The 22,964-nt window shown below is 51.5% G+C and overlaps 1 protein-coding gene across 1 annotated transcript in view; it reads right to left on the bottom strand.

Annotated features, from left to right (window-relative positions):
- The window catches only part of CHCHD6 (coiled-coil-helix-coiled-coil-helix domain containing 6), a 205,261-nt gene that overhangs the window by 15,619 nt on the left and 166,678 nt on the right, over nucleotides 1–22,964 (bottom strand). The window contains exon 6 of the mRNA XM_084246432.1: nucleotides 15,989–16,059. Within this exon, the coding sequence (XP_084102558.1) occupies nucleotides 15,989–16,059 (71 nt within the window). The remainder of the gene's footprint in view (nucleotides 1–15,988; nucleotides 16,060–22,964) is intronic.

Genomic DNA, 22,964 nt, shown 5'->3' with positions numbered 1-22,964 from the left:
TCTTTCCCCCCTCCCCAACTCCCACCCAAATATTTACAGGGCACCGAAGAGCAAATGGAGCAGGAGGAGGCAGCAACAGCTTCTGGACACCCTGAGCAGGGGGGCAGCAAGGGCCTGGCCCCCGGTGGCACACCAGCAGAGCTCTCGGTCCCCTCTGCTTGGGGACTGGCAGGGGCTAACGTGCAGTGAGCCCTGAGGGAAGGGGCCCTGAGGAGCCGCAGACAAGCCCACAAGACTGACTTTTCCTTCTGTGCCTGGCTGCGGCTGCCAACTGGCATGGCCCCGGAAGTAAGAAGAGTGCTGCTGACTAAGCACTGTGGCGTCTTCGCTGCTGGATTTTCTCTTATTAAGAGAGGCATTTCATTTAAAAACCTTATTGGCATGGGCCTTTTGATGTGGCTGATAGCACAAAAAAAGACTTGAAACTTGGAAATCTAAACTGGATGTTGGATTCTAACAGAGCAGAGAGCAGGAACAAATAAGTTGAACTACCATTGGCCGAATGCTCAGGCTGGGCCAGGCCCTCTGCTTACTACTAATACATATAAATTCTCATGTGACCCAAATGCCCAGTTCACTGGGCCATTCTCTTACCCCATTATACAGCTGAAGAAACAGCTGTGCCCAGGTGGGCATTACGAAGGGCAAAGACAGCAGCCAACAATGCTCTCTGATAGAAAGAGTAGCCATATTAAAAAAGTGAAAAGGAACAGGGGAGATTAATTTTAATAATGCATTTTATTTAACCAAATATCATCTCAGTATGTAAGTGACATGAAAAATTTATAGGAGCTATTTTATCTTCTTGTTTTGGACTTAGTTCCTTGAAACCCAGTGTGTAAACTGAACTTACAGCACATCTGTTGAGTGAGTCACATTTCAATGGCCACGAGTGGCCAGTGGGGACTGCAGCTGGCCATTCCAGGTCTAACAGTTATTGGCACCTACAAATATCTTATATTTTCCTCCCGCTCTAACCCGCAAAAGCAGTGTTACACTCCTCTCCACAGATGAGGAAAGAGATTCAACACAGGTGAACCACCTGTCCCAGGACCCAGGCAAGCAGTTTCTCCTAGCCAGGAGTTTCTCCAGGCTGCAGGACCACCTGGAATGCCTTGGGGGCTGTGCAAGCAGTGGAGGCAGGAGACAATGTGCAGGGCAGTGGGAGCTGTTCAGGGACTGCTCGGCACTAGTTGGATTCCCAGATGCAGGCAACTGCTTGGTTTGGGACGCCTTTATGATCCACTTTGCGTGGGTCAAGTATATAAACACGCTGTGCGGTAGTGGCCATGGTTTTTCCAACTCTGTGAATTTCTGGGCCATGAACCAGCAACTTCCTGTCACATCAGCCCCAAGCAAAAGCAAGAGCCCAGGTCTCCCCACCCAACCCAGAATTGTTCTTCCCTCTTTTGAAATACTTGTTGACGCTGGCATTTTACCTCCTCAACAATTCTGTTTAATCCAGGTTAGAGATTTGCTATGCTGTATAATCACCTTTTCATAATTTTTAATTCAAGATGCATTTCTGCTACATTTGAACAAATAAATGTAGCTCCACTACTCATTTCTACTGTATATAAAGTGTCATAAATTTTACATCCACAACTAGCTGCAAGCTTTATATTCCCAACATCCTATTTTTCCCTTTGTATCTTCAAACAGACTTTTGGCCTTTGCTTAAACAGGCATTTAGACTAAGCTGCACTTGCTTTTAAGCTGATGTAGCAAGAATCTGTACAGTAACAAAACTTGAATGCAAAGCGTCGTTTGTCACAATTGTCACCACCCTGCACTCCCCCACCACAGCACCCGGACTAGGCTGCAGCACCCACGCGATGGTGTCATCCTCTCTGCATTCAGCCTGGGACTTAACACTAGTCATCAAGTGAGCTGGGGCGTATCCTAGTCATCCTATAAGCCTGGGACTTAACTAGTCAAGCAAATATGGAACTTATACTATTCCTCAAGTGAGCTGGAGCTTAACTAGTCAGAGTGAGCTGGGACATACACCAGACATCGAGCGAGCCTGGGCTCACGCTAGTCATGAGGCTGGGTCAGGTCAGGAGGGGCGGCAGGCTCCAGGAGCATCTCTAGTTCAGGATGGACACAGACTGGGCAGACCTTAGCGCCCTTTCATCTGGAGAAAAGGAGGTCAAAAAAGCAGGCAGAAGCACAGGGAAAGGTCTGCCGCATGGGAGAGACATGGGCTCCCTCTGTTTTATCAGGTTGGGGAGGGCACTGCTGCGGCTGAGTGTCCTGTCGAGCCTGAGACAGAGCAGGTGATTTGCAATCACAGGTGGGTCGGGAACTACATGCAGATTACATGCTCTTTCCAAAACGACTCTGACTTGACCAGCCCCATCTTGAAAACACGGAACTGTGTGTGGGAAAAACTGTTTTCTCATCTAGGATTGAGGCGAGCCCCTCCTTTACTCCCCTTTTCTCAGAAAACAAAAAAGTCACTATTTCTAACCATATTTAGAAATTCATCCCTGTTTGAGTTGGGAATTCATTTGCGTGACCAAGGAGACCATGTAAAAGATAAAATGGGGGGTATTATACACCGGCTCCCCAGCTCTGACTCCCAGCAGAGCCCAGCAGATGCTGTGACAGTGACACGGAGTGCGGCACCGAGCCAGCGCCGTCGGGGCCCACGACCCCAGAGGCGGCTGCTATTAGCCAATTCACTAATTAGGGGCCTGTTTGTAGAGCTAATGGGAAAGGAAATAATTTGTTAGCTTAAGTAAAACTCCCGGGCATTCCTGACAACTGTCATCGTGGAAAAGTCTGGAAGGCAATTCATCTAGTACAGTGAAATTCAAAGAAAGAACCTAAAATGCCAGAGTCATCTTTGACAGCAGAGAAGTGAACATAACCTCCTTAAGGAATTTGCTGGTAGGAACTTCCTGTCTTTGGCTACTAATGGAGTCTCTTTAGCAGCAAGTATATATGTACATGCAGCAATGAGGGCACATTTCCACGTGTGCATTCCAATGGTCTGATTTCTGTAGTTCATTCCAATTTCTCTCAGACGCTGAGCCTCGGGAAACAGTCACAGCTAACACCACTGACAGGGAAGTAGCTGCAGAATCCCAACACGGGCAATGATCTGGTTAGAGGCTGTGTGTGTGATGCATGAATAAGTGAGTGTGTGAGTGTGTATGTGAGCCAATGGTGTGTGATCATGAGTGAGAGTAAATGAATAGTTACTGTGTGAGTGGTGAGTGTGTGTAGGAAGAGGCAGTGTTCTGATGCTGCAGTTTTATATGGCTCATGTATTAAAGATGAATAAAAACAGCAAAGTTTTATAAAGAGGATTTGATTTACTCCTTACATAAGTTTTCAAAAACATGAATTGGAGTAAAGAATATCACTATTGTTGTCAGGGGCATTTAGGGAGGGGTTCAGCCAATGTATAGCATTTAGGGGGTGTTTAACCCATGAATGTGGGGCCTGGAAGAATGAACTCTTCTTAATCAGCACTACCACCAGAATATCACTTAGGGAATGCTTCTGAGGCCCTTTCACCCCCATCCTGCTGTGCACAGACCTGCTCCCACAAATGCCTCAGAAGGCCTAGGGAGCTGAGGGCTGGCCCCTACAGGGGTGAGGAACAGGCCTGTGCCTGGCTTGGAGGCTTCCATGCTGGATGAACACTCAGACCGGTGTGGTCTGACCCCGCCCTGGTTCAGATGAGGCCAGAGTGGGAGGAGACCGCTCAGGATTGGAGATGCACCCACAAGACCCTGCAGGGGTGAGTCGCTTTCCTACAGTCCCCCAGATACTGGCCCTATCCCACCAGGATGACTTTCCTTAAATAGGGGAACCATGGCCCTCCCCCAGAGAGGTTGTTGAATCAATGCTCAGGTGAACAGCGCATTACACCCTAAGTAGCCAGGCACGCCTGCTCATGGCAGGCTAGCAGTACCAGGCAGGGGCACAGGGGTGCTTGCAGTACCAGCCAAGTACTGGCTGTGCTCACCTGTGGGGCCTGTGCCAGGCCCACCAACTGTGGGACAGGTGGGGACAGTGTTTCCTCCCATGGGACTGCTGGTGGCGACAGGCTCTCCAGACTCGCCCTGAGCCTGGGGAGGTCTAGTTGAGGGTCCAGGCAGGACTCCTCACTGCAGGAGAAGTCCCCTCCAACCTCTAGGGCTGCCAGAGCAATTCAGAAGCTGGGATGGATTTACTGGTTTTCCCAAGGGGCTTTTCTGGGGAAGAAATTAATTTGTTCGCTGGAACACATTCACTCTGGCAACTGATCTAAACTCCAGAGCTCAGAGCAATCATTTGGAAGTTTGTTTAAGATGCAGGTTCTGTGCCCCTAGTGGGGGGCAGGCCCTGGACTCTGCATTTTGTGGGATTCCAAGGCACACAGTCCACAGAACACCATGACTCTGCATCAGGGCACATGCACACTGGACCTGCCGCCAAGAGGTCTCCTGGACAAGAGGGGTCACGTAAGGCTCCGGAATTGCTCTCTGCTTGAATGACACACAGCACCTCACGTCAGAGCCCTGTGGGCCTATGCATGAGCTGTAGCCTCCTGAGCTCCTGGTGGCAACAGGGTGATGCCAGGCCCCCCAGGCTATGCACAAGAAAGGCTGGCCTCCCCATTTTCCAGTCCAACCACCTCAGGCAGGTTAACCAGGCTGAGCCTCAGTTTTCTCACCATAAAAATGGGGGTAAAAATGTCACCATGTCTCAGACAGGCATCAGTGCTCCATGAGGGTGAACAACATCAGTGGGAGTGATGATTTTAGAACACTTTAGAGAGCTTCGAGAAATCATGGCCTAGTCCAGATACTCTCAACTTCCCACAGAGATCATGGATCTTGATTCTCTTGGATCTGACAATTCCAGAAACAAAAGACCTGTCTTGCACAATAAAACCAGCAACCAATACCCTCAAGTCCAAGTTGTGTGTCTCGGGGGCCACCCCAGTCTGGAGCCACAGACTCATGGGTAAGATGCCAAGGGTCGCACGTGGCAGCCCGGATGGTGAGCCCAGTGGAGCAGGCCCTCCTGCGGGTGGATGCAGATACAGAGACCTCTTTGATGGCAGTGGCCGAGGAAACCCATCCATCCTGGTCCTGGCAGGATGGGACCCAGGAGATGGTCTCACCAGCCTGTCCCGGTGGGTGCTGCTGGCAGCCTCTCAGGAAATCAGCAGGGCCCAGAGCCCTCCTCACTTGCAGAGGCACAAAGAGCGTGGCTGACCTGAGGGGACAGATCTGAGGGGACTTCTTTAGCCCAGGGACCACTTCACTGCTTGACGAGTCTGACCCCTTGGCAACATCTGCACCATCAGCAGCCCAGGGCCCCCATGCAGGCCATGCTCCACACCTCGGCCCATCCGAGGGTAGAAAGGCCCTGTCTCCCATGAGGCTGGTGCATCCCAGGCAGAAGTGAAACCACAAATCAGAGCTTTCTCTTAAGAAGTGGAACAGTGGGGGGCCTCCCTGGTGGTGCAAAGGGTTAAGTCGCAACCTATGAAGTTGTCCACAGCAACTGCAGCACAAGTTCGATCCCTGGCCAGGGAGCTACCCATATGGCCCTGCAGACCTCTCCTGTCTCGCCCGCTGCTGCCCTCAGCAGTGTATTTCAGTCAGTTTGCCTGTTCTGTTCCCCACTCTGTCTCCGGTGAATCCTCTCACCCCCTGCACCTCTGGCCTGTACCCCAGTTCTTGAATACATAAATAAATAAATCTTTTTTTTTTAAACTTTTTTTTTTTTAAGATTATTTATTTGTACAAGCACTGGGTACAGTCAGAAGCGCGGGAGGGTGAGAGAATTCACCAGAGCCAGAGCGGGGAGCAGAGCAGGCAGAAGGACCGAAGTACACTGCTGAGGGGAGCAGCGGGCGGCAGGAGAGGTCTGCGCGCCATGTGGGACCCTCCTCCGGTGGCCGGGGAGCAGCCGGGGATCGAACCGGCGCTGACAAGGCTGCGGGCAGCTTCACAACCCAGCGCTCAACCGCTGCGCCATAGGGGAGGCCCGATAAATAAATCTTAAAAAAAAAAAAAAGAAGTGGCGCAGTGGAGGCGACAGCACTTGGAGAAATAAATCTAACAGTGAGGATGCTAAGCAGTAACTGTTTACCGATTAAAGAAAAATCCTCTACTGTAATGACATTTAATCCCCAGAAGCTAATCTAAATGTAACACTCAAAAGAAAACAAAAGTGGCACAAAGGAAAAGCCCCCAGCCGCTGCCTTTGGGGACGCGGGCTTTATTCCCGAAGCGAGTCCCCTAACAGAGCTGGGAATGAAATGCCATTTTCATCTTGGTCGAGGGGAGGGGATTAACAAATTGTGGTCTCTCTAAGCCCCGTTTCCTGAGTCATGGACCTCTGAGCAGCAAGAAAGCACAGGGCGGGGGCTGGCCACCCCAGGAGACTGCCTATACCCGAGCTGAGGCTGCATGGTCAGAACCCCGGGTCAGCCCAGGGACATCTACACAGCTCCGGGCACTTTGAACCCAACCGGACTGTCCCTGCACCAGTTGTCACTACAATCCCCCTTTAGGCCACCCTTCCCTGGCTCAGGTATTGGAACTTCCAGGGAGTCCCACGTCTGTCCACAGCACTGGGAGGCAATGGACAGACCCTCTGGACACTCATGTTCAAGCCCAGCCCCAGTCAGGAGCTGCCCTGGTTCATGGCACTTGCCAGCTTCTCACCCAAGCCCTCTGCACCAGGCATGCAGTCTCCCAGGAAGCTGCTGCACCCTGGCTTGGGTATTTGCACAGCCCTTCTCGTGGCTCAGCTCCCTGCTCCAGCGTCAGATGCCAACCCTGAACCTCCATCTAGAGAGACCCAGGCTCTCCACTCCATTATCCAACTTCATCTTCTCATCACTCGGTCTAGTCATCTTAACTCGCTGACATTTGTCCATCCTGCTGCCCTGAGAGCAGGAGCCCTATCTACACCCCAGAAGGTGCCCGCGCAGGGGCCCCAAAAGCACGCTGGAGGGTGAGTCATGCCAGCGGTGGGGCTGCCGCGAGTTCCTAAGTCAACTTCCCACCTCCCACTGCACCATTACTGCTGCATCTCCCAGATGCTGCCAGTTATCTTTCCAAAACACAAATCTGATCATATCAATTCCCGGCTTAAAAGCTTTTTTATGGTTTGCCACTGCCTGTAGGATGAATTCCAAATTCTTTTGTATGCATGGAAGGCCCATCACTTCCGGGACCAGCCTGCCCTTCCAGCCACAGCTGAGTCCTGTCCCTACCCCTCAGATGTCTGTCTCTCCCTCCATGTTTATCCCCACCTTCTTGTAGCACCCACAAGGAAAGCCCCTTCCTCGGCCCCCAAGTATCTGCTCACATGGACCCCTGACTGCAGAGCCCACGCTGGCCCAGCACAAAGGCGGATCTATCTCTGAGGCCTTGGGCAGGATCAACTTTTCATCGCCTCTGCCCTGGGAGGACTTCATTCGCAGTCAGGGAAGTCGGTTAGGGGAGGCCAAGACAGAGGTGGGGGCTGACACAGAAGAAGGGGCCCTCTGCTGTTGGTGATCAGATGGGGATTAGGGTGGAGGGAGGGTGACACTGCTGCTTTTCCTTCACCCTTTCCAGAGGAAATGAGGCTGTACAGCTTCCTTCCCTCAGTTATTATGACATTATCATCTCTCAGTGCAAGCCCGGAAGTCCTTATCTAGGTCTAACTTATATTTTCAAGCTGCAGTTCAAGGCCGGAGTCCTGCTATAGTCAGTGTCTCCTTGGAGGATTCAGTACATCCTCTGGCCAGCCTGCTCCCTCCCTGGCACCTTTCAAGCTTCTAACTAATCCCTGGCAGCGCCCGCCCACTCCTGTTCTCTGCACCCCATGCCTGAGCAGCATGGCAGGGAATAGCGATGCCCAGCACTGCGTTGTTTATGGTGACTCAGACAGAACACAGAGAAAACCACAGGCTGATTCCTACGTTTCCTTTACTCAATAGTTTCCAATTCACTCCTGAAGCACCTGACCTGCTTCAAGGTACATCTCCAATTTCCCTACTAAAATGTGAAGTGGCACATCAGCCCCAACCTGGCCAGCTGTTCCTACAGGAGCCCATGTGAGCAGTTGGACCCCAATAGGGGTAGGTGATGGGGACCTGGAAGGAAAAGAGCCCACACCTACACCCAGCCCTCCAGGCCTTGGGCTTCTGTCCCAGAACTTCGAATGTTCATTCTAGTTGCACCCAGAATCACAGCTGAGCTGTGCCTCACACGTTCAAATGACACATTAGACTTCTGAACACGAGTCACACGTCTAGCCCAACAGCCTCAGTCTTTGATGGAGGGGAAGTTCAAGAGGAGATGGACACATCAGAAAGTCACACACGTACATACTTGCATGTGCACATGCTCACACCCCCGGACAGTAATGTGCACACAATCGAACATGTGTACTCACATGTGTGCACGCAGGTACACAAACACATGACTGTGTGTACACATCCTTTCACTACATGCAGGGACATGTGTGCACACAGAGACATGCAATGCACTCACACATGGACACTCACAAAGACAAGCCCTCCTGCATACTCACACAATACACAACTCACACAGACATGTGCTTTTACACACATGCACGTACCTACATTTGCCCAAGCCTCCCACAGTCACACATGTACACACGCTTTCGCACAATGCCATACTAACACACATGCATCCATGTGCACACTTGCACATACATGCCCTTCCATATTCACATCCACATATACCTGTACACAAAGGCATGAACAGGTGCTCACGCTCACACATGCTCACATACACAGGAACATGGTTGAAGGCCAGGTCTTGTCCCTCTGTGTGGTCACTGTTAGCTGTGAGCTTGGATATCTGATTCTGCAAGCAGGCTGCGAACCTCTCTCTTCCTTAGCTTAAATCTCATCATTCCTTTTCTAGTCTTTATTTTCTTACCAATTTTATGCATGCATGTAAATAAAAAATGTATCAAAGAAAGTCATGGTTTCCTGCGACCCTTTTTATAGTCCTGAACTGCCCACAGAGGCTGTTACTTTCCCTTAAGCATGGACTCCTTCAGACTTTTTTCTCTACATCCATGTAAGTTACACGCCCCTGCAGAGCAGATGTGCTGCAGTGTGCATGTGTCAAGTGTGCACACACAGAGTCAACCACAACTTGCTTTTCCACCCAAGATGTTGGCAGCCTCTGCCCGGACCAGCTCGGAAGCTCGCTCAGTCTGTCATTCGAAGTTCTAGAGTGGAAAGGCCTATGCTTATCCACTGCCTACTAACAGACAGTGAGGCTTTTCACATTTTTCACACTTGGAAATTGGGCTGAGATGCCTCCCTGCCCAGGGCAATAAGAAAACCTGAGGGTCTTTCTAGGATGCGGGGGTCTTCCCTTCCTTCATGGCCCCCCTCTTAGACAGCCAGTGACTCACCCACTGCACCTGGGGCTAGCCCTTTGCTACTGCCCTCTCCCCTCTCCAAAACATGAGCTTTTGTGAAATAACACCTGCTGTTCCGAGTGCTTATTATGTGTGTGACAAGTTCCCCCACGATGTCCTCAAAACATCCCTCAGGAGCAAGGGATGTGTGCCTCAGAGCAGTTATGTCATCTTGATGCAGGCCACCCATCAGGAAGCACTGCTGGAATCTATACCCTCACCTGTTTGCCCTCAAAGCCCTGCCCCGTGAGGCCCCTGCCCACACAGGGCCCTGCCATGTGTGTGCTCCAGAAGTCTCTACCAAATGTGCTTAAACAGTCAGCTGTGTTTTTAAATCCCACACCTAATACCTACACAATGGGCATCACCCCACCGAGCATGCAGGGGGTGAGCATCTATCACAACAAAGTTCCAGGCTGGGTGGTGGGCATGCTGAGAAAAGTAAGGTATTGGATTGACCTCTGGGTAAGACAAACAGTAAGAATAGATGCTACAGGTTGGATTTTGACAGGTAAGCATAGTCTGTGAGGGATAAATAGGGAGGACATTCTAGACAGAAAATAGGGTATGCAAAGACAACTCAATAGACAGTGTTCCGAAATCAGGAGCCATGCAGAGTCTCAGAAGTGAAAACTCTCCTGTGGCTGAGGGTGGCAAATAGGTTTCACCTCGAATGCCGATCCCAAAGAGCTGCTATGGTGCAGTGCTGGGGAGACTCCAGGCCACATGCACGTTCAGCAGCAGGTTGCTTGGATCCACTGGTGCGAGGGCACAGGATGGGAGCAAAGGCAAGAAGCCAAGATCTTCCTTTCACTGACAAAGTCACTGAAGCTCACCAAAGGTGAGCCACCCCCGCTCACCCACGGAACTAGCAGAGGACTTTGTCTTTGGGGAGCTCGGTCACCTCGTATCTTCTGTTTGGCTTTTCCACGTGCTACCCCAACACTGCCTCTGTTGACAACTCTCTCTCCGAGTAGCTTTCTTTCCCTTGCTAGAAAAAAGGCAGACTTCTGCCAGCACTAGTATGTGAGCAAATGCCTGCACAGGCTGGGGAACTTGGAAAAGCATGTGCACATACAAACACATGTACACGCACACACAGAGTGGTGAGCTGCAGGGGAGGAAGGCACCATGAGAAGGGCACAGATAGCCCCAGCATCAGTCAGGCAGCTGGTCAGCAGGCAGCTTAATTCCCTTGCCCTGTAATTGTTGAAGGTAAGTATCTCTGAGCAAGAGAAAAGAGCAAATTCAGACTCATAGAGACCTGACTTCCAATCCCACTTTGCCACCACCTGGCTGAGCACTCCCGTTTCTGAGCACTTCCACGGTTATCACAGTCGTCACTGTCCCTGTTTTACAGACTAGGACACTGGGACTGAGAGGTTAAGTGACATATTTGTCACCTCCACAAAATGGGACAAGACTGGCATTAGTTGCATGAGCTTCTTGAAGAGGAGGCCCCGGTACTAAGCGCCTGGCAGAACAGCTACATGTGGTGACGGTCAGTACCTGTGTTTTTTTTTTTAAATGTATTAACTGCATCTTGATCTGTTCAATGAATGATTTAAATGGGTTTTGATTTGTTAGCCTTGCAGAGTCACGCACATCAGATTAAACCACATATTTTGATAAATTGAATAGAAATAGAAGCTGAATAGAAAATGCTCCATTAGAAAGGTTAGGTAAAGTAGGGAAGTGAGATAGAGAAGTGCCCTTTGAATTGAGACTAACTGGAATGTTACCTGCACTAAAGAAGGCCAGAGAGCCATTTTATTTGGGGCTCAAATGAATGAGCGTTGTTCACACTGTTCGTCTGTCATTAGCACACGAACGAGATGCAAACTGGGGGAGCGCAAGGGCTGAAAATAATCTATCCTCTCGGGTAGGTCCATGCACACCTCCCACACACACAGTTTATTTACTAATCCTTGCTTCCCAGTGCGGGTGAGGCATTCCAGGGCTGAGCACAGCTCCGGCAAGTTCCAGTCTGGCCGTGTCCACATTAATCAGACCTCTTTGGATCAAAGTCCTTGGAGCACAATGACTCAGTTTCCGGAAACAGTTAATAACCTTCTTCCTTCAACTCAATTGTTCTAACCTCTTTGAGGGCTGGCTCTCTGTGGGGTCGGGGAGGACTGTACAAGTTTCCTGACAGGGAGAAGCCGAGACGGGCTCTGAATGAATCCCATGGGAAGAGGACTGAAGGTTGTCATAAAAAATAGATGTGACACAATAAATGCAGGATGTTCCCTGGGGTCTTAATCTCTTCCTTCAGAAAGTCTGAACGACCCTCCTGCTGTGCTGTTGTGCGGTAGAGAGGTGAGTGCGCGCCCATGTTTGTGTGTGTGTGCGTGTGTGTGTGTGTGTGCCCGCGTGTACGGACACACACGCTCAGACATGCATAGCATGCTCGCTTCTACCCCAGTGGTAGGACCAGAGTCCAAAACCAGAGTCCCCAAAATGCGAATGTCTGATCCATCAACAACACTCCTCCTCTGTCCATTCTCAGGCAGGCGTCTTGTCTTGCCCCTGCCAAGTTTGGTGAGCCCAAGAAAAGCGGGGTGAGTCACCTGTGCTGGGGTGTCTGCTGCCAGCATGACCAGAGAGTGGTAGTAAATACCAAGCTCTGGTACTTGTCTGTTCTACCTGGCACACTCCAGTCACATCTCCAAAGTTACATCGGGACTTCTGCACCCAGCAGTAGCCTGTGAAAGAATTATGTCCTCCACTGAGAAAACAATGTTTAAGGTTTGAATTTAAAAAACAGAACACAACAAAACTGTTTGAAGGCATATAAAGACCACAACAAACCAGGAAACTGGAACCTGAGGGCCAAGATTTTGAAGAGAAAGGGGCTGTGGGGAGATGAGTGTTCCTTCTTGGAACCACTTTTCCTCTTGGAGTTTTTGTCAATTCCTGGTGCACAGGAAGGGAAACCGAGAGTGAGGCAAACTACTTCATTAAAAAGGTGGAAGCCAACAGGACTTCCGGTAATCTCACCGGCAGTGGAGAGACAATGCAGTTTTGGAGCCCAAAGCTACCGAGGCAGCAAGGACTTGAGGGATCAGGATTCCAGAGAGAAGGGAATTAAATATTGAGTCAACACTGTTGTTTTCCTCTTCTATGGCGTTTGTCAGATTCTTGAGCCACTTAAAAGGCTAAGAAATTAAGTAAAAAGCCAGTGAAAGGCAGGGTGGAATTTTAGAAGTCTAATGGTGCCAAGGAAGCAAAAACAGGGGTTTAGAACTCACCTAGTTCTGAGAGGAGTTCTGGAAAGTCATACCCAAGGTACAGGAGTGAATCAGGAGTAGCCTGAGTTTTACCAAAACCACAGGCAAGCTCAGACCACATGGGATTAGAGGGTCTGCCTTCTCTCAGGTGGTCATGAACGATTAGGGTGGAAGAAAATGGTCTCACATAATGAGGTTTCTGGTCAACAACAGATAATGGTAGACCCTGTATACAGCCTAGGTGTGTGGTAGACTGCAGCACCCAGGTTTGTGAAAGCACTCTCGATGACACTCACAGTGACACAGTCACCTGCCAACACATTTCTCAGAAAGTATCCTCCTCGTTGTTAACCCAGGTGTGACTGCATACTCCAAAGCCTCTGCACTTTCTCTGTACAGTGCTGGCAATCAATCGAGAATTACCAGGAGTATAAAGAATTAGGACCTGGAGAAAAAAATAGGCAGCAAAAACAGACCCTCAGATGACTTTAACATACCATAATTAATATGCTCAGGAAAATAGGGAGCAAACCCCAGTATTTCACTGAACTAGTAAGAAAAAACTAAAATGATTTTTCAGTGCTTAGGGTACAAGAAAAATCTCTATGTGGTTACAATTTCCTGCGTGATCTGGCTTCCGCTGACTTCTTGACTCTTCATCCTGTCTCTGGTGTCTCTCACTTTGTTTGTTACTCTTCAGGCACACTGGCTTTCTTTTACTTCTTTGAATATAGGAAGTAATTTCCCGCTCCAGGGCCTTTGCACATGTGGAGCCCTCTGCAATACTCTTTCTCCTTGTTTCCTCTGGCCAACTTCTAATCATCCTGCAGGAGTCAGTTTAAAAGTCACTCCCATACAGAATCTGCCCCCAAAGTCCAACTCCAAGCTAGGGTCCTTGGGTATGTGTTTGTCAATTAGGCCTCATTTTCATCCCTAGCTAATTACCATGTCCAACAATCATGAAGGAAACGGTAATTAATTTCAAAATATTTGTCACTCCTCGAATGCTGTAAGCTTGCTGGCAGCCACTAGAGCCGGGTAGTTTATCATATCGCCTATTTACCAGGTCCCCGGCATGGTGCCTGGTTATCAGTAGGCACCCTGTCCAGGTGTGGTGAGTGAATGAGCAAAATCGTGCAGATCCAATTGAACACTAAGTGATTCAAATAACTGCCATTACAAATAGCAGCCTCACTGACACCCCCAGCAAGGCTGATATCCCCGGTCTGCTTCCCACATGGTATCTCACCCAGCATTAAAGGGGTTGTCAGCTCTGCTTTGTTGAGGAGGAAATCAGAGGGGTGAAGTGACTTGCCCAAGGGCACAAAACCAGTAAGAGGCGAGGCTGCAGTCTGCCTGACTGGGAAGCCCAGGCAGGCCCTTGGGTGGCCCCCTCCTCCTGGGCCTGTCTTTTACCCTGAGAGCCTTTAGGGACAGTGAAGAGGTGAAGATAAATAGTGAGGGACAGTGGCCCTGAAGCAGCCGAAGTAAGCTGAACTCCAGCCTGGAAAGCAACCCGCTGTGAGGGAGTCAGCAAGCCTCTCTAGCCCCAGCCCTTCCTCTGTGAAACAGAACCAACAGCAGCATATAAGAGCACACAGATGAAGCGCCTGGCACAGCACCTGGTACTTAGTCATGGACTTAGTACATGGCAGTAAGTCTAACCAAGGGATGGCACAAACAAACAAAAAGTCCTTATACTTTGCTCAGATGATGCCATTTTTCCTTTGCATTTAGAGGACATAAGGACAAGAAAGGATATGATAACATAGTCAAATTCACTAAGCCAGGGCACCCAGAGGTCGGGGCCCCGCCCTGAGGCGGAGGTTGAGTGGCAGGCAAGGAAATGCCCTAGGCTTTAAAGCTGTCCCCTTCTCCCCAGAGCTGCATCCCCTTGGCAGGTCACCCATGTCCAGGTGAAGGGCACGGCACTTTGGAGCCAGTACCACTATCTCAAACACAGCTGGTGAGCAGGGGCCGCACTGGTTCTGCCTCCCTCCAGGAATCACCTTCCTGGGTGGCTGTCACCCAACTGCCTTGTGGGTGTGCCTTCTTCCCATCCTCTCCCGCCTCAGCCCCCGGGAGCTGGATGGGTTAGCGTCTTGTCTGTGAGGGCAGGGGTTCTGCTGGAAGGTTCCATTCCTAGGGCTCCCCGCAGCTCACGTGGGTGTGCTCACTCACACTCAGGCCCTCTGGGTCCCAGCAGGCAGGTGCGAGAGCTTTCCTATCTCCATCTGCCTGCTGGAAAGTTCTCTCTCTCTGAGTCTCCTCTTACTGTTCCGCATTTCAAATTTTGAGGTAACGCTTCTCTTCCCGGCCTATCCTGCAGTCAGTTCCACCGCATTCCAGCTTCAGATGTCCGTGCCACTCCCCAGGTCTGTGCTGAACGTACATCTGTCCCTGCTGCCTTGACTGGCGCCTCACACAGTTCTCAGCAGCAGCCGTGTTTACAAGTAGTTTGTCACCTCCTCATCATCCAAGCCTCCCTCTGACATTTCCTTCTCGTGGTGCCAAAGTCAACCCCTCACCCTTTTGCACAGTGACAGCTTTGCCTGGGGTATCACCCACTGCATTTCTGGGGCGGACACTCCTACAGGGGAGGGGGGTGCCAGAGACCCTGGCGATTTCTGAAGATGCTCTAGGTCCACAGAGACCATCTGCTCACAGAGGACCAAAGCATGAGCCCAGCTTTCCCTTCCCCTCCAGAGCCCCACAGGCCTGCCTGGGACCTGCACCCTGACCAAGCAGAACTGCACCTGCAATGGACACACCTGCTCTGCCTCCCGTTCCCTGAAGCTCTGGCTCAGAGGCCTCCCCTGTCAGTGCAGGAGCACAGCAGGCAGGACGGACACCAGCACTCACACTGGTGAGCCAAACAAATTGTCCATGTCCTGAGTCCTATTGGGGCAAAACAAGGGCCCCAGTTCTACTGAGCCCCAGCCCTACCGGGGGTTAAGCAAGGGCCACCCTAGGTGTTCACAGGCAAGAGTGTGGCTGAGAGCCAGGCATGTAAAGGTTGCCCAGCGGGAACAGGCTGCTCTGAAACCACCTCTGTACAAGGAGGAGTCATAGCACCCCTCCCCTGACTCCCTTGGGGGCCGCAGGACACCGGGCCTGGAACAACCCTGCAGGCCTGCCGCATAGCCCCCCTCCCTTTTGCCAGAGAGGGAGCCAATTACAAATGACCAATGGCTGCTTCAGCCCAGGTGAGAGGACTGAGGAACAGATGGCCATCTGTGTTGTTAGATAATTTTGAAATTAGGCAGGTGGTGGCAGGTTTCAAGCCACATGTGGGAACTTTTACAAATATAGGCTAAGTTTATGAAGAAGAAGAATAAACACACACTTACTTTAGCGTGCCCTCAATTTTCGTAGCCATCTCATGGAATTGCTGTGAAGATAGTTTGTACATCTCGGCATTCTGCAAAGAGAAAAACAGACTGGTTACCCCAGATGGAAATTTCCCTCTGGCTCCCTCCAGGGATGCAACCACCTTAGAAATCGACAGATGTTAATTTCTTGACCAGCATCAAAGCAGACTGCTGACTGATCAACTCCCACCATGGATCCACCGCAGCTACAGAATCCTAGAGAAACACAGGCTGAAGGACATGGGGATCCTCTGGTTCAGAGGCTGGTAACTCATGAGCACGACTGGCCTGCCACCCGATTTTGTAAATAAAGTTTCATTGAAAGACAGCGATGCTCATGATTCATTGACACACTGCTTTTGGCTAGGCTTGCAGAGTCAATAGTGTCAGCAGAGACTGGATGGTCCACAGAGCCTAAAAGATTTCCTGTCTATTAAGAAAGTTTGGGGAGCCCTGATCTAGTCTAACACTTATTTTATAGACAGATTCTGCTGCCCAGAGAGGTAAAGCAACTTGCCTGAAGCCACACAGCCAAGTGGGTCTTGTAAACAGGACTATAGGTGTCTGATTCCCAGTAAGGCTTGTGCTCTGCTGCCCACCTCAGCCACCACACTCAAGGGCACAGCAACTATCTTTCCTGAGCATGGCAGGGAGGTGCCAGAGGCAGGCACTTCCATCCTGCCTGCCAGGTTGGCATAAGGGATGGCAAGGCTTGGAACAAGACAGAGTTGGGTTGAAGTCCTGGGTCCACCACTGTGTGACTCTAGCTAAGTCACTTGACTTCTTTGTGCCTCAGAGGTGAGTGACAACAGGCCATACAAGCTTAGAACCCCACATTCTCCCCTTGTTTCTGGAGGAGACCAACAGAAAACATACCTGCTAACCAACCCCCAGCTGTCACCACACTCCAGGTGGAGCGTTGAGTCCTCATGGTCACAGACCTAAGCTAATTTCCACTTTGGGAGGTGCTGGCTGTGCTCTTTGGGTACTTGCTTGAGCCTTATTCCTGGGCAGATGATAGGGACTCCCACCCACCACCACATGCAGAACGGCTGAGACACCTTAGTGCAGGGTGCCAGGCTCCCAGTAGTGACCACTGCCATGTGACTACCACAGAACTTTCTGAAGCTCACGTGTGTCCTACCTAAGACCCCCCTCCATCCTGGTCTGTCTCCTTTCCCACAAGGAGGCCTCAAGACTCAGGCCCTCAACAATTTGGAGAAGCATCAGGCCGCTGTCTTCCAGATGCCATGGCTTGTCAGTATCTCTTTCCAAGGGAACACTAAGGCCCACATGTGGCCCAGATGTGGCCTAGCGGGCTGAGAGGAATCTCAGCGCCTTTGCTCTGACGCCACATCCCCAAGCACACAGCCCGACCTGTGTGTACTTGGGGAGCGGCTAGCTGACACTTGGTAACTGCAGACCAAGTGTGTGGTCAGCTAGATTGTCACAGGAAGTGCCCACAGGCCGAGAAGTGGCTATGATTACCCCACTGCAGCTTCCTCTATTGTTTCTCCGAATGACTCAGCGGAATTCCCCTTCCTGCCCCAGCCCACCCTCAGTGCTGCCTACAGTCTGAGCAGACCCCAGGATGGGCCACCACAGCTCCTGGACACACAGAGGTCCCGCTCACAGCAGTATGGGCTGAGCTTTCCCCTAAGGTTCATGACTCTCGACCCTCACATCCACCAGGCCTCCTGAGGCTGCTGGAGGGAACCAGGCTCTCTGCTGGGAAAAGCAGCCACTCTGAAGGCTCCTGGATCACGCCACCATCAAGGGGCCTTGAGAATCCACTGAGTGCCAGGGGATTTGGAGAAAAGTGCTCCTGTCCCGTGGCCTCTCGTGACTCAATGTCATGAGTACCATGGGACACTCACCCAGTCATCCCCACGTGCCATGGGGGCAACCAAGAGGACTGCCTGGCAGGGACCTTCAAATGGCTTCTTTGGAGCTGGCACCTGAATTGAGGTCTAAATTCTATTTCACGTTAAGTAATGCTTTTGAAAAAGCATTTGACTGAAAAAGACATAAGCATCCAGAGGGGAGGCGAACACGACCTCCGGGGTCACCCCAGCCCCCACACACTGCCCTCCTCCACTGTGCACGGTGAGCTCAGCCACACACGCCCACTTCTCTGACACATGCTTTGTCCGCCAGACAGGCCACGCTGCCCCTTACTCCATCGCTGGCTTCGGAGGCCTTGCCCATCTGCCCACGGAGTAGTGGTCCACTGCAGGCCCGCCCGCCCCAGCTCACGTTAGCAGTCCCACCCCCTCCTGTCTTCCCTGCTACCAACAATGCTGAAAGGCACATCTTGGCATCTAACTTGTGCATTAGTGAGCGTGTCTAAAGGGTACATGCTCGAAGTCATACTCTCGGGTCAAAGGGCACTCTCACTTTTAATAAGCCGAGACTTACAAGATGAGCAGAAATGAGACAGTAATGTGGGGGGGGGGGTCCTTGTAAATGAGGCAGCAGCCTCAGGGGCAGTGAGGGGCACCACATGGCAGATGGTAAAGTTGCACCAGGAGCCAGGATGAGGGAAGGGGCTGGAGAGAAAGGCAGCCTGGGTTGGAGAAAAAGTCTCTCAGCCGTAGGCTATAAGCCTGGACCTCAGTCCACAGGCAATGAGGGGTGGACAAGATTTTTTAAGCAAAGGAGTGTCAGGATGGATCTGTATTTTAGGCAGAACACTGGAGCAGCTGTGTGGACGATGGAGTGCAGTACCAGGAGAGCACCTGGAATCCCCCCACAGGATAATCCCACAGTGCTGGGGGAGGCACGGCCTGTGCCTGGAAGGAGTCCTGGTACCCACCTCTGAGTAGTTGTGGGGTGCTGGCTCTGGAAGGCAGTGCTCCATCCCCAGGCATTAATGAGCACCCAGTGATCGTGAGCTATTATTTCTGGCTGATTTCTCATCCCATTAGGCTCCTGAGAGTCCCGATTTGGGAGCCCTTTCCTCGCCCTACAGACAGCCACCCCTCCCCCTTCAGCTGCTCCGCGTGCACATCTGAAACCAGAAGACCTGATCTCCATTAATTAAATCTGCCATTAAAAATTAAATAACGTGAGTAAGAAGGTGTGAGTGTTATCTCTATGGGTTTCAAAAGTCACAGTGTTTCTTCAATTACTTCCCAAGCAGTTTTCATATTTCATACTGTCTGATTTCTCCAAGGGCCTGGATTTGTGAGATCAAAAGAGAGCGTGAGGGTGAGGGGAGGCAAGGCGCTGAGAGGGAGGACAGGGAAACACGTGCAGGCCTAGGAATGGTCCTGCTGCCCCACAGTAGCCTGGACCGGGGGGGGGGGGCAGGGCAGGGGCAGGGCACTCACCCACTAACCCCAAACACGGAGTGAGGGGCCCTGAAGGCTCAGAAGGGAGCGACTTTGGGTTCCGGCGCCCTGAGAGACACGCACCCGTGTGACCACATTAGTTACATCCTGTGTGCACAGGCAGAGGTGCAACCACGAGGCACTTAGTCTGGCAGCAAAGACAGCATTAGGCCTAAGGAGCATGCCAGGGCCTGCGAGTGGCAGCAGGACCGGTGAGGAAGGATGTGGAGCTCGAGTCACACAGGGGTACCTGAGCAGAGACCCAGCAACTACGGATTGTTGGTGTGTCCACCACAGGCCCGTGTGAGGCTGCTGTGCCTGCCTCCTCCACTTCTCAGCTATAGAACAAGAACAGTTCCCACCACCAGCTTGGTGGGAACTGGCAAAGCTGCCAAAGAGATAATGCGTGCAAAATGCTTCGAACCAGTGGCTGGCGCAGAGTAAACACTTAATAAATGTTTTAAGAGCTTAACACCCAAATGTATATTAACCAACAAATATACTTGGAAGTGAGATCTGGGAGCATTGAAAGAGGGAGGCTACCTTAAAGAGAAACCTTAAGGAGGAAAAGGAGGGATTTTCACCTGTTTTGCTCGCTGATCCCAGCCCAAAGCCTGGCCCAGCATAGGCCCTTGATGAAAAGTTGCTAGGTAAATAATGGGGGGTTCAAGGCACCGGAGGGACCTGAAAACATGACAAGGACATGCTTTGCTGAGCTGCCACTCGGCATCAAGTGCTCTGTGGGCACTCAGGACAGAGCCGGCAGGGACACAGCCCAGCCGTGGGTAACACGGGGTGTAGCCGGGGCCCAGGGGAGGTTGGGATTGGGCCTGGAGACCAGAGGGCTGCGGTTGAGATCAGAAACTTGAAACTTTTTCCCCAAAGTGAAAGCATTTTACAAAATGCTTTGAGAGCTTGCAAAAGCAACTCTGCTGTGGCGACAAGCACCGTACAAATAAAAAAGGGACACCACGCCCACAGGATGGCCCTCCTGGAGACCCGCCCTCCAGCCACAGGACAGCCAACCTGATCCAGCCTCCGGCCCCCGGGAAGGTCCTCCCTGAGACTGTCACCCCTCTCAGTCCTGACCCCAGATTTTACCATTTCCCTGTCTCCCGTGTCTTTTCATGCCTTCAACTCCCTGACACGCCTGAGCCTCAGGGTCTTCACTCCCTTAGCGCCTTTCTAACATCTGCTTCCTCTCTCCTCAGCTGCACCCACTCCCAACCCCTCGTCACACACTTAGCCCTTGCGGCAAATGCAGGGCTCCAACCACAGGTGACCCTCCCAAAACTTGTCATTCTTGACATTCCAGGCCGCTTCCCTGCCCATACTCCATGGCAGCTATGTGATCTCACCCATGAGCCAGCCCCGAATTCCTGCTGTGCCTCCACTTCCGAGGCTGCTGCTGGGAAAGACACACATATTTCCTCCATTTCCACGTTCATTGCTGCCATGCCATAACCCTTCATCCTCAGTGGCCAGTTCCCCACCATCTGTCCAGGTTCCAGGGTCGGTAGTGACACAGGAAGGTGACTCCCTCTCCCTGAGCCTGTGTCTTTGTAGGTCCCATGGGGAAAATGCATGCCTACCTTTTAGGGGTGCTCTGGCCATGCAATGATTAAGGGGTGCAAGCATGCTTAGCATATTGCTCAGCATATCATACAGCTCATTTATTCTTCATTCATCCAGTAGGTATTTATCGAGTGCCTACTGGTTATGGAGACTTTCTCTACCATCAGGGAGTTCAACAGTAAAGAATAGAGATAAAGTCCTTACCTTCACTGACCTATCATTTAGATATGGAAAAACAAGAAAACAAATAATCCTGTTCTATAATACATGCCATGAAAAGCTGCAGCAGGTGAAAGGGACAGGGAGCTACAAAATGGGGTGTAGGCTTTTATAAACAGAATGATCCGGAAGGCAGCTCCCCTCTGCTGGGTGGCTTGGGGGAGAGATGTGAGTGATGTGAAGAGGGAAATCAGATTTGGGGGCGACTCTGAGGTGGGACTTGGGAAAGCAGGATGAGCACAGCTGGGAGATGCACAGACAAGAACAGATGTAGGAAAGATGTGAGGGCTCGGCCATGCTCTGGGGTGGGCAGGAAGCCCCTGGGGTTTGAATAGGGATGGTAAGATCTGGTTTCCATTCTAGAGGGATCACCTGAGTGCCGAGGACCCTGAGCAGCACTACTGTAGGCGGTGGGAGACCCACCTCAGTCCTGGCCCTGCTGGGTTTGAAAGGTTCAGGAGACAACCAGCGAGGAGTCAAGGAGGCTGGGAAAGCCACAGTTTTTGCTGGTATCTGCTCGGTGCTGTGGCCCTTGGCAGAATCAGCAGCATCAATAAATGAACTATCCGCGTTTCCACATTCCTTCTGTCAGACACTCTCTTCCAGAACTCTTGTCCTCCTCCAGACCTTTCCTCTTCTGGTTCTCTCACAATGTGTCTGTGCTCACATTTCCTGCACTGGTGACCTCCACCACGACCTACCACCTTCTGGATGGTGCCCTGTCCCTGGACACTCTGGGATGCCCCGTGGCCACTGCTTTCACAGTCTTTATTACCATCAGTGGATGATTACAAGGGTGTACCTCACTCATACGGTGCAAGGGTCCCCCTGCGGCTGCTCCCTGTCCCCCTCAAACATAGCTCTCAAACTTTCCAGGTTCCCCACTGTCTGCAGTGTGGCATCCAAGACTCTTCCTCTGAGATCTGCCCCTCCAATGAATGGCCTTGGAACTGGCCTGCCCTTCGCCTGCCAAGCCTCCATCGTGTCCTCTGTATTGCCTCTGGGGACCCAGAACAACCACCCACCTGGCCGGCATCGCCATTCCTCTCCCATTCCCCAGGCCAAGACAATGATTCCCTCTGGGTGCCCTGTGCTAAGGCACAGCTGTTGGCAGCATTTCCCACAGTGCCCTGCAACCCTCTGCTAACATGCTACTCGCCCTGACTTGCATTGGGAACATGAGCTCATGGCCAGCTTTCTACCCTTTATTGCTATCAATCCAAACTTAAAGAATGGATGGAACCATTGATATCTGGCTCACGCTGGACCCAGCATTCTCCTGACTCTGTCTCCTCCCCTTCTCACAAGCATTATGCCCCAGCTCTACTCTCATCACCTCTGCCCTTAGGTGACCACCAACTCGGCACCAAGGTAGCCTCCAGTCCCCTTGAATCTGCTGTTCTCACCACCTTTGGCCTCCCTACAGTACATGCCCGCTCACATCCTGCCCCAGCTGTGTCCATCCCCGCCTCCTCCAGGGCAGGTCCGTTCTTCCAGGCACCCCCAGCTCCCTGGACATCGCCATATCTTATTTCCTAATGCACCTGGCTGGCTACCATCTGAACCTTGCTAAGATGTGAGCTGCTATTTAGTGCTGTGACAGTGGCTTTGGGCGAGGCCCACCTAGAAGTGTTTGCATTTGTGACAAGTCAGGGAAAAGATCCCTCTGTCCCTGTCCGCTGGGCCACCCTGAGGAGCCTAAGGCTCAGAGCTGGCTTTTCTGGACCAGGCCTCTTCTGTGGGTTTGGCCGAGCTTCTGTCATTTCAGGCACTTCGAGGCTGTGTGCGATGGAGGGGATTTACTCCTCTCTCCTTACACGGGAGTGAAG

Source organism: Talpa europaea (assembly GCF_964194135.1).
Source record: "Talpa europaea genome assembly, chromosome: 11".
NCBI lineage: Eukaryota > Metazoa > Chordata > Mammalia > Eulipotyphla > Talpidae > Talpa > Talpa europaea.
The sequence above is the reverse complement of the archived record's forward strand: the minus strand, read 5'-3'. Positions and strand labels throughout refer to the sequence as shown.